This window comes from Meles meles, chromosome Y (genome assembly GCF_922984935.1).
Source record: "Meles meles chromosome Y, mMelMel3.1 paternal haplotype, whole genome shotgun sequence".
Classification (NCBI taxonomy): Eukaryota; Metazoa; Chordata; class Mammalia; order Carnivora; family Mustelidae; genus Meles; species Meles meles.
Genome location: NC_060088.1, coordinates 11746107 through 11761917, shown reverse-complemented (window position 1 = coordinate 11761917; position 15811 = coordinate 11746107). Strand labels below are relative to the sequence as shown.

The 15811-nt window shown below is 37.2% G+C and overlaps 1 protein-coding gene across 1 annotated transcript in view; it reads right to left on the bottom strand.

Moving 5' to 3' along the window:
• The window catches only part of LOC123935905 (eukaryotic translation initiation factor 2 subunit 3, X-linked-like), a 42581-nt gene that overhangs the window by 18887 nt on the left and 7883 nt on the right, over positions 1-15811 (bottom strand). Inside the window, exons 5-6 of the mRNA XM_045996744.1 lie at positions 3320-3414; positions 475-633 (exon numbers count right to left, since the gene is read on the bottom strand). Coding sequence (XP_045852700.1) covers positions 475-633; positions 3320-3414 — 254 coding nt within the window. The remainder of the gene's footprint in view (positions 1-474; positions 634-3319; positions 3415-15811) is intronic.

Below are 15811 nucleotides of genomic sequence, written 5' to 3'. Positions count from 1 at the left end.
TTTAAAAAAAGATTTTATTTATTTGAGAGAGAGAATGAGTGAAAGAGAACATAAGCAGACAGAGAGAGGGAGAAACAGATTCCCCACTGAGGAGGGAGCACAATGTGGGACTCGATCCGAGGACTCTGGGATCATGATGTAAGGAAGATTTGCTTAACTGACTGGGTCACCCAAGTGACCCCTGCCCCAATTTTTTTTAAAGTATTTACTTCTCAGAACACCCCCTACCCCCAAGCCAACTGGTAACATTTATAGACTAGAACTTCTTTTCTGGCTGACATGCACTTTAATCAAATTCAAAAAATTTCAGTGCTACTATCAGATGGCTAAAAGCAATAAAAGTATTAAGTAGTGGGCAGATAAACAGGTTTAAAACTCATCAATCCACTTCATTTTTGATAATTATATTAAGATTTCTGGGTTAAATGACTCTCAAAGTAACTCATATGTTTGTTTAATATCATAGCATCTTACCTTGCACAAATGCAAGTATCTGTTCATACTGTTCTTTAGCTTGACTCTCTTTTACCAAATCAATTTTATTTTGCAGAATCAAAATATGTTTCAGTTTCATTATTTCTATGGCAGCCAGATGTTCAGAAGTTTGAGGTTGAGGACAAGATTCATTACCAGCTAAATTGATGATAAAGAATAAAAAACAGACAAACCATAAATGACTCTTAATCTCACAAAACAAACTGGGAGTTGCTGGGGGGAGGTGGGGTTGGGAGAGGGGGAGGGGGTTATGGACATTGGGGAGGGTATGTGCTATCGTGAATGCTGTGAAGTGTGTAAACCTGGTGATTCACAGACCTGTACCCCTGGGGATAAAAATACATTATATGTTTATAAAAAAAAAAATTGGAAGGGGAGGCGAACCATAAGCGACTATGGACTCTGAAAAACAACCTGAGGGTTTTGAAGGGGCGGGGGTGGGAGGTTGGGGGAACAGGTGGTGGGTAATAGGGAGGGCACATATTGCATGGAGCACTGGGTGTCATGAAAAACAATGAATACTGTTACGCTGAAAAAATAAATAAATTTAAAAAATAAAAAAAAGAATAAAAAACAAACAAAATGAGTCATAAGAATTAGCTGGCATCCAATAAAGAAACTTCTGGATGTCTCATTCAAACCAAATTCCTTATATCATTGACAAGTATCTCTGTGAGGCTCTGTTTACTTTGTTTATTTTTTATTATTTTTAAAAGATTTTATTTATTTGACAGAGAGAGATACAGAGAGAGAGGGAACATAAGCAGGGGAGTGGGAGAGGGAGAAGCAGCCTTCCAGCTAGGCAGGGAGCCTGATGTGGGGCTCGATCCCACCACCCTGGGACCATGACCTGAGCCGAAGGCAAAGATCCTATGACTGAGCCACTCAGGTGATGCTGAGAGACCCTGTTTAAACTTTACAACTGATTTCCATGGATTCTCTCCACCTTTTAAACCGTTATCCTTGGAATTTAACAAATTCGGCTTCTTTCAAAGTCTTCATGGCTTTTACTCAACATAACATATATCCTTCTGGTTCTATCCAGTTGGGATATTCTGACCCAATCTGGAGAACAGTTAAGAAGGAAAGTAGCTTAATGCAGTCTACAAATTATAATTATCCAAGCCTATAGAAGACAACCACAAGGATGGCTCCCAGTAATCCCCATGATCTCACAGTCACCCTTGTAAAAATTTTTCCCTTTAAATACTGTAAAGTCATCCAGTAACAAAGAAAATTTCAGAAGTGATGGGATATCACTTCTCAAGTTAGATCACAAGGACTCTGGCTTCCCATTTGGGGAAAAAAAACAAGTGAAATGTCATGAGGACAACTGGACAACTTATGGAAAGGCCCACTTGAGGAGAAAATGAGGTCTGAGTGAACTTAAAATCAGATTCTGTAGCCTCAGACGTCTTGATATAACTCCAGCTCCTGCTGAGAAATTACTATAAATTTTGAGTTCTTTAACTAGAGACAACAAAACTCTGGTCACATAAATAATGATTAAATATCTGTTATTCTAAGCTGCTAGGTTTTGAGGTACTTTGCTATATAGCAACAGTAGCAGATATTGCTATTAATAAGAAAAAGGAAAACTATCAATTACACATTATAAACCACATAATTTTTAGTAACCCAATGATTATCTCCCCCAAGTTGTGATATTAAATGCTTTGTACCAAACTCCTTGAAAGGTATACTTCTGTGTAGGAAAGCATTTGGCCTTGCACAAATTGGCCTTTGTGTTGGACTTTTTGAAGATAAAACCTATCATTCCTGCTAAGAGTGTCCTTATTTAGGTTTGGGGTGGACTACACCAGATTTTAGGGTCGGGTTCCAAGCTTGATAATCTTAGAGGCTGGCTATGCCAGAAAAAGCCTGATTTAGGTGGAGGTACTGGGGACATGAGCTCTCAGTAGATCTAGAAACTCAAACCCACCACCAGGGCAATCTGTTACTTAAGCTTACTTAATGGCACCTCAGTAGAAACTTCTGATACCAAAACTCAGGCGATTTCCCTTGGTTTGTAATATTTTGTTATTAATGTTATAAATAGTGCTGAGAAAATAACCTCTGCTTCCAGATAAAGCACAACAGAAATTTCATGGTTGAAACCCTTTTGGACTACGACCTACAGGTATCTCCCTTTGGCTCACCTTAATATGCATCCCTCTCCTATAATAAACTGTTAAGTGTTTAGTGTAACAGCTTTCAATGAGACAGGAGTCTAATAAACTATCAACCTAAAGATGGTTCAGGAATTTCCCAGACTTTCATTTGGTGTCAGAACTAAAGGCAGTCTTGGGTGGAAACAACTCTTTAACTTTACATTTGGCCTGAAACTCCATGTGGCCTCTAGTCACAAAACCTCTTGATAGTTCACCCAAGGAAGAAAGCAAAACCTTACTTTGAAAACCTCTATGCAGGCCCTATGTCAGCATTTCATATAACTAAGAGTTATATCTAAAAACCACTATTCAATAACACCACAGACAATCCAGAGACATTAAAAAATACCCTCTTTCAACCTAGCATACTTTTGTATGAAAAACTCTAAATAAAACAGTAGTAAGAAGAAAGCACTGTTCACTTAGAAATGAGTTTTTGGGGATGAGGGGCATACTACCATAAGAATTGTCACTGGATATTAGCCCCGGGTTCATCTTGCTTGATATTTTTTCATAGCTGGCACACATGCATGTTAATTTGGGTGATCTCCTAGTTCCCATTTATGGCCATTAAAGGCACTAGTTCCCCTTTAAATATTCCAAGTGGGATTGGTTCCAAAGGGATTTGTCAAACCAATTTTAATACTATTTACCTATCAGCAGAAGAGCTGCATCCATCACTGCTGCACCATTCAGCATAGTAGCCATCAAAATATCATGGCCCGGACAGTCAACAAAGGAAACATGCCTAACAATCAAGAAACAATCAGACTTAGGATTAATACTTGAACATTCAAGTCACTGTCTTCCAACAGGTAAATCACTTCAAAAATAATTATTCTTGCTGCAAAGTGGCTTCAAAACGTGATGCTTCCAGAATTTTGAAATGAGATTGCCATCTGAAATTAAAATGATGAAATGTCATTACAAAGCAGGTAAAACTAGTTATAGATAGAACTTACCCAAAAATAAGGCTCAAATAACCTTAGGAAAACTCCCAAAGATAAATATGAAAGTGAGGAAAATGTAGACTTTATATATATATATACTGGAAATATGATATGAAAACCAAACTTAATGACATATAAGTGATGTGTTTATTTGCCTACCATATATGCTCTTTATGTCTTTCTCATTTTCTAGATTCATCATTTGTTTTTTGTTTTATTTTATTTTTATTTATTTATTTTTATTAACATATAATGTATTATTTGCCCCAGTGGTACAGGTCTGTGAATCATCTGGCTCACACATTGCACAGCACTCACCACAGCACAAAACCTCCCCAATGTCCATCACCCAGCCACCCCATGCCTCGCCACCCCATGCCTCTTCTCCTGCTCTCCAGCAACCCTCAGTTTGTTTCCCGAGATTAAGAGTCTCTTATGGTTTGTCTTCCTCCCGATCACAACTTGTTTCATTTTTTCCCCTCCCTACCCGCCAGGACCCCCCGCCCTGCCTCTCAAATGATCTCTCTGATATGAGGAATTTGAGAGGCATCTTTTTTTTTTTTTAAAGATTTTATTTATTTGACAGAGAGATCACAAGTAGGCAGAGAGGCAGGCAGAGAGAGAGGAGGAAGCAGGCTCCCTGCAGAGCAGAGAGCCCGATGCGGGACTTGATCCCAGGACCCTGAGATCACGACCTGAGCCGAAGGCAGCGGCTTAAACCACTGAGCCACCTAGGCGCCCAGGCATCATTTGTTTTTAACTGTTGAGTTTCTCAAAGTTCTTTATGTCCTCTAGTCTCTTATTAGACATATGATTTGCAAAGAGTTGATCCTTAAGAAATGCAGGATTGGTGTGCCAATTCTCCCGCATAGCTGAAAATCTGTGTACAAATTCAGACTCTCCCAAAATTTAACTAATAGCCTACTATTGACGACAAGCTTAATAACAAGAACAATCAATCAACACAGAGTTTGTACACATATTATATTCTGTATTTCTACTGGGTTATTAGGAAAATTAAAAGGAAAACACAGTATTGTGCTTATTGAAAAAAACAGTGTGCAAACAGACTCTGGCAATTTAAATTCATGTTGTTCAAGCACTAATGTATTATCTACGAGTCAGTAGCTTTTCTTTGATCCTCTTAACAGATCCTTTGCAGAGCAATTATTTTTAATTTTGATGAACTGAAATATTCCAAACTTTTTCATGAATTACACATTAGCATAATATCTAAAAACACCCCTAAATCCTACGTCTTAAATAATTTTGCCTATGTTTCCTTTTAAGAATTTATCTGATCCATTTAAGACTCAAGCGTATGCACATTTTGAGCATGTACTGCAAATGTGAATATACACAAATGCTGAATATAAAGTGTAACATTTTGTGGTTTAATTTAATTTTTTTTAATGCCCAATGTGGGGATCAAACTTATGACCATGAAATCAAGAGTTAAATACTCCACTGAGTCAGCCAGGCACTGTTATTCAAGCTGTACAACAGGTGTTTGATTTAAGACTAGACTCATTTTTTTTTTTTTTTTGACTACAGACATTGAACTGCTCTAGTACTATTTATTGAAAAGTCTATAATCCACTGAATCTTTCTATCTTTGTAAAAAAAATCACTTAGACATATTTGCATGAATCTATTTCTTGGATCTCTAATTGTATTCCAGTTATTTAGCCCTCCCTTTACCAGCAATAGATAAATTTGAGCAGTTAGCATCTTCACTCTGTTAAGTATTATAATCTATGACATGGTATATTCATTTACATCTTATTTCTTTCAGAGCTATGCAATTTTCACTTAATGCCCTATGTGTTTTACAATTAATTTTACATTTAGGTATTTCATCTTTTTTTTTTTTTTTTTGAAGATTTTATTTATTTATTTGACAGATAGAGATCACAAGTAGGGAGAGAGGCAGGCAGAGAGAGAGAGAGGAGGAAGCAGGCTCCCTGCCCAGCAGAGAGAGCCCGATGCGGGCCTCGATCCCAGGACCCTGGGATCATGACCTGAGCGAAAGGCAGAGGCTTTAACCCACTGAGCCACCCAGGCGCCCCTAGGTATTTCATCTTTCTAAGGGACTCAGAGTATTTTAAATTTCACATATGCATTCATTGCTAGTAAACAGAAATAAAAAAAAATTTTTTTAAAGATTTTATTTATTTGACAGAGAGAGAGATCACAAGTAGGCAGAGAGGCAGGCAGAGAGAGAGGGGGAAGCAGGCTCTCCACTGAGCAGAGCGCCTAACTTGGGGCTTGAGTCCAGGACCCCGAGATCATGACCTGAGCTGAAGGCAGAGGCCTTAACCCACTGAGCCACCCAGGCGCCCCCAGAAATAAAATTTTTGTTAAGTTAATCTTATATCCTGCAACCTTGGTTAAGTTTTTTTTTTTAGATACCCTGGGAACTCCTATATAGATAAATGGTGTCAACTGCCAATGAGGAAAGTTTTTTTCTTTCCAACGTCTATGTCTTTTATTACATTTTGCCTTACATCACAACGTCTAGTACCATGCATAATAAAAATGGTGAGAGACGGTATCTTTGCATTTTTTATTACTGAACTTAAGGTGTAACATTCAGTCTTATCCCATTTTTCACAAGAGGTTTGTTGTAGCAGTTCTTTATCAAGACGAAGAAATTTGTACTCCTAGTTATTAAGCTGAATTTTTTCCTCATCAATATCTATAAACATAGAATTTTTCTTCTTAGTTTACTGATAAGGAGAATATATTTGCAAATACTTTGCAAATTCTTTGCAAATACTAAATTGGCCTGGCTATCCCCTAAAATGAATACCTATTTTATCATGCTACTTAAGCCTTTTACATATTTCTCAATTTTTTGTGCTAAATGTAAGTAACCTTTGTGCCTATACACATTTAGAATACTAGACTTGCAGTTTTTTCTTTTTGTACTCTCTTTGATTTCACATTGGGGTGGTACTGCATTTACAAACAGTTGCTTATCCTGATCTGTCTTCTTCTTTTCTCAGTCTTGCTAAAGCTTTGTTAATTTCTAGATCTGTTCAAAAAATCACTTATAATTTCATTGATTCTCTCCATGATATTTCTGGTTTTAATTTCATTGTTTCCTCTCTGCCTGCTTTGAATAAATTTTGCTCTCCTTTTTCTCGTATCTTAAGTTGTGAGGTTAATTATAAATCTGAGATTCCACTCTGTTCTAATGTAAGCTTTTGGTGCTATCAATCTCTCTCCCAAAGCAATGCTTAGGAAAATACCACAAATTTTGTTATCTTTCATTGTCATTTAGTTCAACCGTAGCCATTAGGGAAATGAAAGTTCACTATGACCTATTAGCACAGCTAAAATAAGAAACAGCCTTAGGCATCAAAACAATGAAATCTTGCTTTTGCAATGATGTGGATGGAGCTAGAGATTATTATGCTAAGCTAGGTAAGTCAGTCAGAGAAAGACAAATATCGTTTGATTTCACTCATGTGGAACTTAAGAAACAAAACGGAATGGGGGCCCCTTGGTAGCTCAGTGGGTTAAAGCCTCTGCCTTCCACTCAGGTCATGATTCCAGGGTCCTCAGATCCAGCCCTGCATCAGGTTCTCTGCTCAGCAGGGAGCCTGCTTCCTCCTCTCTCTCTGCCTGCCTCTCAGCCTACTTGTGATCTCTTATCTGTCAAATAAATAAATAAAATCCTAAAAAAAAAAAAAAAAAAAAAGAAACAAAACAGAATGTATAAGAAGACAAGGAAAAGTAAAGTAAGATAAAAACAGAGAGGGAAGGGCACATGGGTGGCTCAGTCAGTAAGCATCTGATTTCGGCACAGGTCATAATCCCAGGGTCTTGGGATTGAGTCCCAAATAGATGATGCTCAGCAAGGAATCTGCTTCTCCCTCTCTTTCTGCCCCCTTGTCCCCTCCTGCTGTCTCTCTCACTCTCTCAAATAAATAAACAAAATCTTAAGAAAAAACCCCAAAAAACAGAGAGGGAAAAAAATCACAAGAGACTCAGAACAACAGAGAATAAACAGGGCTGCTGTCGGGGAGGTAGGTGAGGAGATGGGGTAATTGTGTGGCAAGGAGATCACGGGATATAATAAGCAGTGGGTGTTATAAGCAACTGATGAATCACTAAATTCCACCACTGAAACCAATACTACATTATATGTTACCCACCCTGAATTTAAATAAAAACTTGGAAGACCTTAAAAAAAAAAAAGCCCCAATCACACATATTGATGAGGATAATACATACCATTGGTAGAAATATAAAACAGTAGATACTCTAGAAAGATAGGTTAGTATGTTTTAAGAAAACTAAACGAAAACCACTGTAACTCAGTAATCACTTACCTAGGCATATGTCCCAGAGAAAAGAAAACGTGTATCTGTGTAAAACCTGTACATAACTGTTCTTAGCAGCTTTTTGATTTCACAGCCCCAAACTAGAAGCAAACAAAATTCTATTTTATTTTTTTTAAAGATTTTATTTATTTATTTGACAGACAGAGATCACAAGTAGGCAGAGTGGCTGGCAGAGACAGAAAGGAGGAAGTAGGCTCTCTGCTAAGCAGAGAGCCTGCCTGGTTAAAGCCTCTGCCTTCGGCTCAGATCATGATCTCAGGGTCCTGGGATCATCGAGTCCCACACAGGGCTCTCTGCTCGGCAGGGAGCCTGCTCCCCGCCCCCCTCTGCCTGACTCTCTGCCGGCTTGTGATCCGTCTGTCAAATAAATAAAATCTTAAGACAAAACAAAACAAAACAACTAATATAATTCTTACCATCAACAGGTTAAAGAAGAAAAAAAACATAAGATTTTTTTTTTTTTTTTTTTTTTTTTTTTAAGATTTTATTTATTTATTTGACAGAGAGAGATCACAAGTAGATAGAGAGGCAGGCAGAGAGAGAGAGGGGGAAGCAGGCTCCCTGCTGAGCAGAGAGCCCGATGCGGGACTCGATCTCAGGACCCCGAGATCATGACCTGAGCCGAAGGCAGCGGCTTAACCCACTGAGCCACCCAGGCACCCAAATCAGCAGATGCAGAAAAAGCATTTAACAGAATCCAACAATTCATTAAAAAAAAAACTCTTACCAAACTAGAAATAAAGGATGCCCTTTTCAAATTAATAAAGATTACTTACAAAACCCCACAGCTAACATCATAATTAATGGTGAGAAACAAAATATTTTCAACTAAGATTAGGAAAAGATAAAGATGTCCCCTCTCACCCTTGCTTTTGAACATAATGGAAGTCCTAGCTAATGCAGTAAGACAAAGGAAATGAAAGATCACAATTAAGAATGAAAGAATAAAACCATCTTTAGTTGCACATTATATGACCATCTATTTAGGAAATCCAAAAGAAGTAATCAAAGGTCCTGAAACTAGTAAATAACTATAGTATGCTGTAGATCTAAGGTTAAGATACAAAAATCAATCGTTTTCCTATATGCCACCAATGAACTAAAATTTGAACTTAAAAAAACAAACTACTGATGTTGGGATTTCTAAAAATAAAATATTTAGATAAAAATCTAACAAAATCAACAGGAAGAAAATCACAAAATTCTGATGAACAAAATCAAAGGACTACATACATGGACAGCGAGTCCAAGTTCATGGATGGGACTACCCAAAGATAAGATATCAGCTCTTTTTAAACGTGCTATAAGATTAAAGAAAATACCAACTCAAATACCAGTAAGTTACTTTATGTGTATCAACAAATTAATTTTAAACTCTTTATGGAGAGGCAATACACTAAAAATAGCTAATAAAAATATTCTTTTGTTAAAGAAGAATAACAAAATTACAGCATATACACTATACTCCTTTAACACTTAAAAGCTACAGTAATCAAGATAATGCGGTATTGGGAAATAGACAAATATGTCAATACAACAGGGCCCACAGAAAAAGATTCATATATAGCTTACTGACATTGAACAAAGGGATCAAAGCAATACAGTGAAGCAAAATAGTCTCTCCAACAAATGGTGGATGTGAAAAAAGTGGGACAGCCATATATGAAAAAATGAAGTGTAGGGGCGCCTGGGTGGCTCAGTGGGTTAAGGCCTCTGCCTTCTGCTCAGTTCATGATCCGGGTGTCCTCAGATCTAGCCCCATGTTGGGCTCTCTGCTCCGCAGGGAGCCTGCTTCATCCTCTCTCTCTGCCTGCCTCTCTGCCTACTTGTGATCTCTCTCTGTCAAATAAATAAATAAATAAATCTTAAAAAAAAAAAACGAATCTAGACATGGATCTAATACTTGGAACAAAAATTAACTCAAAAGATATAATACTAAGCAAAATAAGCGAGTCAGAGAAAGACAAATACCATGTGATTTTACCCATAAGGAGAAAAAAGTAAAAGAGAGAAGAGATTTGCAATTCTAGACAACAAACTGATGGTTACCAGAGGGGATGGGTTTAAAAAAAAAAAAAAAAAAAAAGAACTCAAAAGGGATCACAGTTCTAAATGTAAAATGTAAAAGTATAAAAATCTAGAAGAAATTTTCAAAGGCAAAACTCTGGAGACAACAGAAAGCTTAGTAGTGGCTAGGGGTTAGGGAGGAGTGTCAGTTAATAGGTGAGGACTTTTAGGTTAGTGAACTACTCTGCACCACAGTGTAACTTAAAAAACAGGTTTTGTAATTTGTGCAAATCCACAGAACGTGTAACACCAACACTGAACCCTAATAAAAATTTGGGACTTTAGATGATGATGATGTGTCAATATTAGATTCACCATTTATAACAGACATACCATTCAGGTTGGGCATGTTAAAAATGGAGGAGGCTATATATGCCAAGGAATGAAGGCATATGACAAATCTCTGTACCGTCTATTCAATATTTCTGTGAACCTAAAACCAATCTAGAAAATAGTTTACTTAAAACAAGAGAAACGAAAAATGAACTGCTTACTGACATGCTCAATAACTTGGATGGATCTCAAAGACTGAGTGAAAAAGTCAATGTCAGGGGCGCCTGGGTGGCTCAGTGGATTAAGCCGCTGCCTTTGGCTCAGGTCATGATCTCAGGGTCCTGGGATCGAGCCCCGCATCGGGCTCTCTGCTCCGCAGGTGAGCCTGCTTCCTCCTCTCTCTCTGCCTGCCTCTCTGCCTACTTGTGATCTCCCTGTCAAATAAATAAATAAAATCTTTAAAAAAAAATAATTCTTAAAAAAAAAAAAAGTCAATGTCAAAAGTCAATTTAGAGTACCTTGAATTATGTAACATTTCAAAACAAAAATATTAATACTAACAGATTAGTGGTTGCCAAGGATTAGGGATCATGCAGGAGAACAGTCATGACATAAAAAGTCAATAGACTTTTTAAACAGAAAGCAAGAGAGAAAGAGCTTTCTGGTGATATAATAGTTCTATAAAAGGAGGAAGAGGTAGAGCAGTACAGGACATTAGTTTTTAATTAGTTTTATCTAGTGAATCTGAAAGGATATATGGGAATATAGACCGAAGTGGGGAGTGAGCCTCCATCAGCTGGCTACAGGAAAGTTGAACAGCAGATGAGCACAAAATTGGAATTTTTAGAAGTCTGCTCTGGTGAGGAATGACCCTGCATAATTTCTATTTTAAGTTTTTCTGTTTTTCCTTTTCAACCAATTTCTTATGTTATCAAATAATTAAGTCTTTTATTATTTTCACCTTTACAGTTATATTCTGTAACTGTACATTTTTTTGTATGTAATATTATTTTTATACACATCCAAGCTTTCCTTTCTTTACAATTCTGGGATGTAGTTTCTAATATCCAGATTCTAGTGTATTGCTCTAATCTGTTCACCTGCCTGATTATATTCTCATTTTTTCTTAAAGTCTTCAAATTTTCTATCTTACAGTTACATTCTATCCTTTTACTGAATTTCATTTTATTTGTTTTTCTTTCTTTACAATATTTTTTTTATTTTTCTTTCTTTACAATTTTGTGATGTAGTTTCTTCTAACAGACCAAAATATATCCACAATCTAGCATATTGCTCTGTTCTGTTTACGTGTCTGATTATATTCTTATGTTTTCTTGAATCTTATTTTTTTTAGATTTTATTTATTTATTTGACAGAGTGAGTGCACAAGCAGTAGCAGCAGCAGGGTGAGGGAAAAGCAGACTCTCTGCTGGGCAGGGAACTCCCATTCCCTGCCCATGTGGGACCTGATATCATGTCCTGAGCCAAAGGCAGACACTTAACCAACTGAGCCACCCAGGCGTCCCTATTGCTCTATTCTGTTCACCTGTTTGATTATATTCTCTTTAAAAAAAAAAAATTTTTTTTTTTGTGGTTTTGGGTCTCTCCTGATTTGTTTAGTGTATATTTCTCTGGAGTCATTTTTGCCATTTTAGGACTCTGTTCTCTTATTCATCTATAATTCTCTGGACAGAATGACAAGGTGGAAAAACTTACCTCAAAAGAGAAAACTAGAAACAGTACTGACTGCCGGGGATCTAATCAACATGGACGTAAGTATGATGCAGGGACTAGAGTCCAGAATAATGATTATAAAGATACTAGCTGGTCTTGAAAAGAGCACAGAAGACACTAAAGAATCCCTTTCTGGAGAAATAAAAGAACTAAAGTCTCATCAGGTTGAAATAAAAAATGCCATTACTGGTGTGCCTGGGTGGCTCAGTTGTTGGGTGGCTGCCTTTGGCTCGGGTCACATTCCCAGGGTCCTAGGATTTAGCACCACTTCGGGCTCCCTGCTTGGTGGGGAGCCTGTTTCTTCCTCTGTCTACTCCCCTTGCTTGTGCTCTCTCTCACTGTCAAATAAATAAAATCTTAAAGAAAAGAAAAGATTAGAATTTTTTTTTTTTTAAATGCCATACTGAGATGCAATAAAAAATGGAGTCTCTAACTACTAGAATAAATGAGGAATAGGAGAGAATTAGTGATACAGAAGACAAAACGATGGAGAATAAAGAACCGAGAAAAGGAAAGAGAAGCAACTACTAGATCATGAGGGGAGTATTTGAGACATAAGTGTTACCATAAAGCAACACCTTATTAAAATTATTGGGATGCCAGAAGAGGAAATTGTAGCTGAGAACTTCCATGATCTGGGCAGGTACTCAAGTCCAGGAGGCACAGAAAACCTCCCCGAAAATCAACGCTAATATGTCAATGCCCTAACATAGAATATTGAAGCTTGCAAATTTCAGAGACAGAGAAAACCCTGAAAGCAGCTCAGGAGACCAGGTCCTGAACTAAGAAGGGTAGACACAGATGATCGGCAGCAGACCTGTCCACAGAACCTGGTGGACCAGGAAAGGACTGGCATTTTATTTTTTTTTTTAAAGATTTTATTTATTTGACAGAGAGATAGCACAAGTAGGCAGAGAGGCAGGCAGAGAGTGAGGGAGAAGCAGGCTTGCTGCTAAGCAGAGAGCCCAAGTGGGGCTCGATCCCATGACCATGGGATCATGACCTGAGCTGAAGGCAGCTGCTTAACCGAAAAGCACCCAGGTGCCCCTGGACTGGCATTTTAGACTCACTGTTTTAAATGGGAAACATCTGCAGCCAAGGATCCTTGATCCAGCAAGGCTATCATTCCAAAGAGAAGGAGAGGTCCAGAATTGCCACGAACAACAAGTAAGGAATTTGGGAACACTGGAGCAGCCCTGCAAGAAATACTAGAAGAGATTCTTTAAGTGATGAGAGACCAAAAGTACCACAGACCTGAAAAGAACAGAGACCATACAAAGAAATAGTGACTTTACAGGTAATACAATGAGATTAAATGTCTATCTTTCAATGGTTACTTGGAATGTAAATGAGCTCAATACTCCAATAACAAGGCACATGGTATCAGACTGGATAAAAAGACAAGAGCCATTGATATGCTGTCTGCAAGAGACTCACTTTAGACCTAAAGACATATCCAGGTTCAAAGTGAGAGGGTGAACAACTATTTATAATGTGAATGGATATCAAAAGAAAACTGGGATGGCAATCCTTACATCAGTAAACTAGATTTTATACCAAAGGCTGTAATAAGAAATGAAGAAGGACACTATATCATAATTAAATAGACTATCCAATAAGAAGATCTAAGAACGGTAAATATTTCTGCCCCTCACATGGGAACATGTGAACACATGGGAACTAGTATATAAACCAAGTAACAACAAAATTAAAGAAACACATTGATAATAATACAATAATAGTAGGGGAATTTAATACCCCACTCACAGCAAAGGACACATCATCTAAGCATAAGATTAATAAGAAAACAAGGGCTTTGAATGATACACTGGATCAGATAGACTTAGCAGATATAGTCAGAGTATTTCTTCATAAACCACCAGAATACACAATCCTCTTGAGTGCACATGGAACATTCTCCAGAATATGTCACATAGTGGGTCACAAATCAGGTCTCAGTCGGGACCAAAAGACTAGGATCATTCCCAGCATATTTTCAGACCACAATGCTTTGAAACTGGAACTCAATCATAAGAGGAAATTTGGAAAGAACTAAATACATGTAGGCTAAGACCATCATACTAAAGAGTGAGTGGGTCAGCCAGGAAATTAAAAGAAGAATTTAACAAATTCATGGAAACAAACGAAAATGAAAACACAACCATTCAAACCCTTCTGGACACAGCAAAGGCAGTCCTAAGAGGAAAGTATGTAGCAATCCCACACTTAAAAGAGCTGCACAGAAAGCCTAAACCCAGCAGGAGAAGAGAAATGATAAAGATTAGAGCAGAAATCATTGAAATAGAAACCAAAAGAATAGTAGAACAAATGAAAAAACTAGGAGCTGGTTCTTTGAAAGAATTATAAGATTGATAATCCCCTGGCCAGACTTATCAAAAAGAAAAGAGAAAGGACCTAAACTAATAAAATCATGAATGAAAGAGGAGAAATCACAACCAACACCAAAGAAATTCAAACAATTGTAAGAACTTATTATAAACAACTATATGAAAGCAAATTAGACAATCTGGAAGAAACAGATGCATTCCTAGAGACATATAAACTACCAAAACTGAACCAGGAAGAAATAGAAGACGAACAGACTCATTGCCAGCAAGGAAATAATGACAAAATAATCAAAAATTTTCCACAAATAGGAGTCCAGAGTTAGATGGTTTCCCATAAAATTCTACCAATATTCAAAGAAATCATATCTATTCATCTGAAGCTGTTTCAAAAATTAGAAATGGAAGGAAAACTTCCAAACTCCTTCTATGAGGCCAGAATTACCTTGATCCTAAAACCAAAGATCCCACCAAAAAGGAGAATTACAGACCAATATTTCTGAACAACATGGATGCCAAAACACTGAACAAGATCCTAGCCAATATTATCCAACAGTATATTAAAAGGATTATCATCATGACCAAGCGGGATTTATTCCTGGGCTGCAAGGTTGGTTCAACATCCGCAAATCAGTCAATGTGATACACTACATTAATTAAAGAAAGGACATGTACCATATGATCCTTTTGATAGATGCAGAAAAAGCATTTGATAAAGTATTCTCTCTTCATTAAAACTCTACAGTGTAAGGATACACTGTGTGATGTGTAATGAACATACACCAGTATCATAAAAGCCATTTATGTAAAGTCCACAGTAAATATCATTTTCAATGGGGAAAAACTGAGAGCTTCTTCCGTAAGTTCAGGAACAGGAAAGTGATGCCCACTCTAACCACTGTTGTTCAACATGTACTAGAAGTCCTAGCCTCAGCAATCATGCAACAAAAATAAATAAAATGCATCTGAATTGATAGTCAAATTCTCATTCTTCACAGGTGATATGATACTTTATTTGGAAAATCTGAAAGACTCCGCTCCCAAAGTGTTGGAACTCATACAGGAATTCGGTAAAGTGTCAGGATATAGAATCAATGCACAGAAATCAGTTCCATTTCTATACACCAACAGCAAGACAGAAGAAAGAGAAATTAAGGAGTCGATCCCATTTACAACTGCACCCAAAACCGTAAGATACCTAGGAATAAACCTAACCAAAGAGCCAAAAGATCTATACTCAGAAAACTATACAACAGTCATGAAAGAAATTGAGAAAGACACAAAGAAATGGAAAAATGTTCCATGCTCATCAATTGGGAAGAACAAGTATTGTTAAAATGTCTACGTTACCTAGAGCAATTTATATTGTAATACAATCCCTATCAAAATACCATCAATATTTTTCACAGCGATTAGGATTAGGA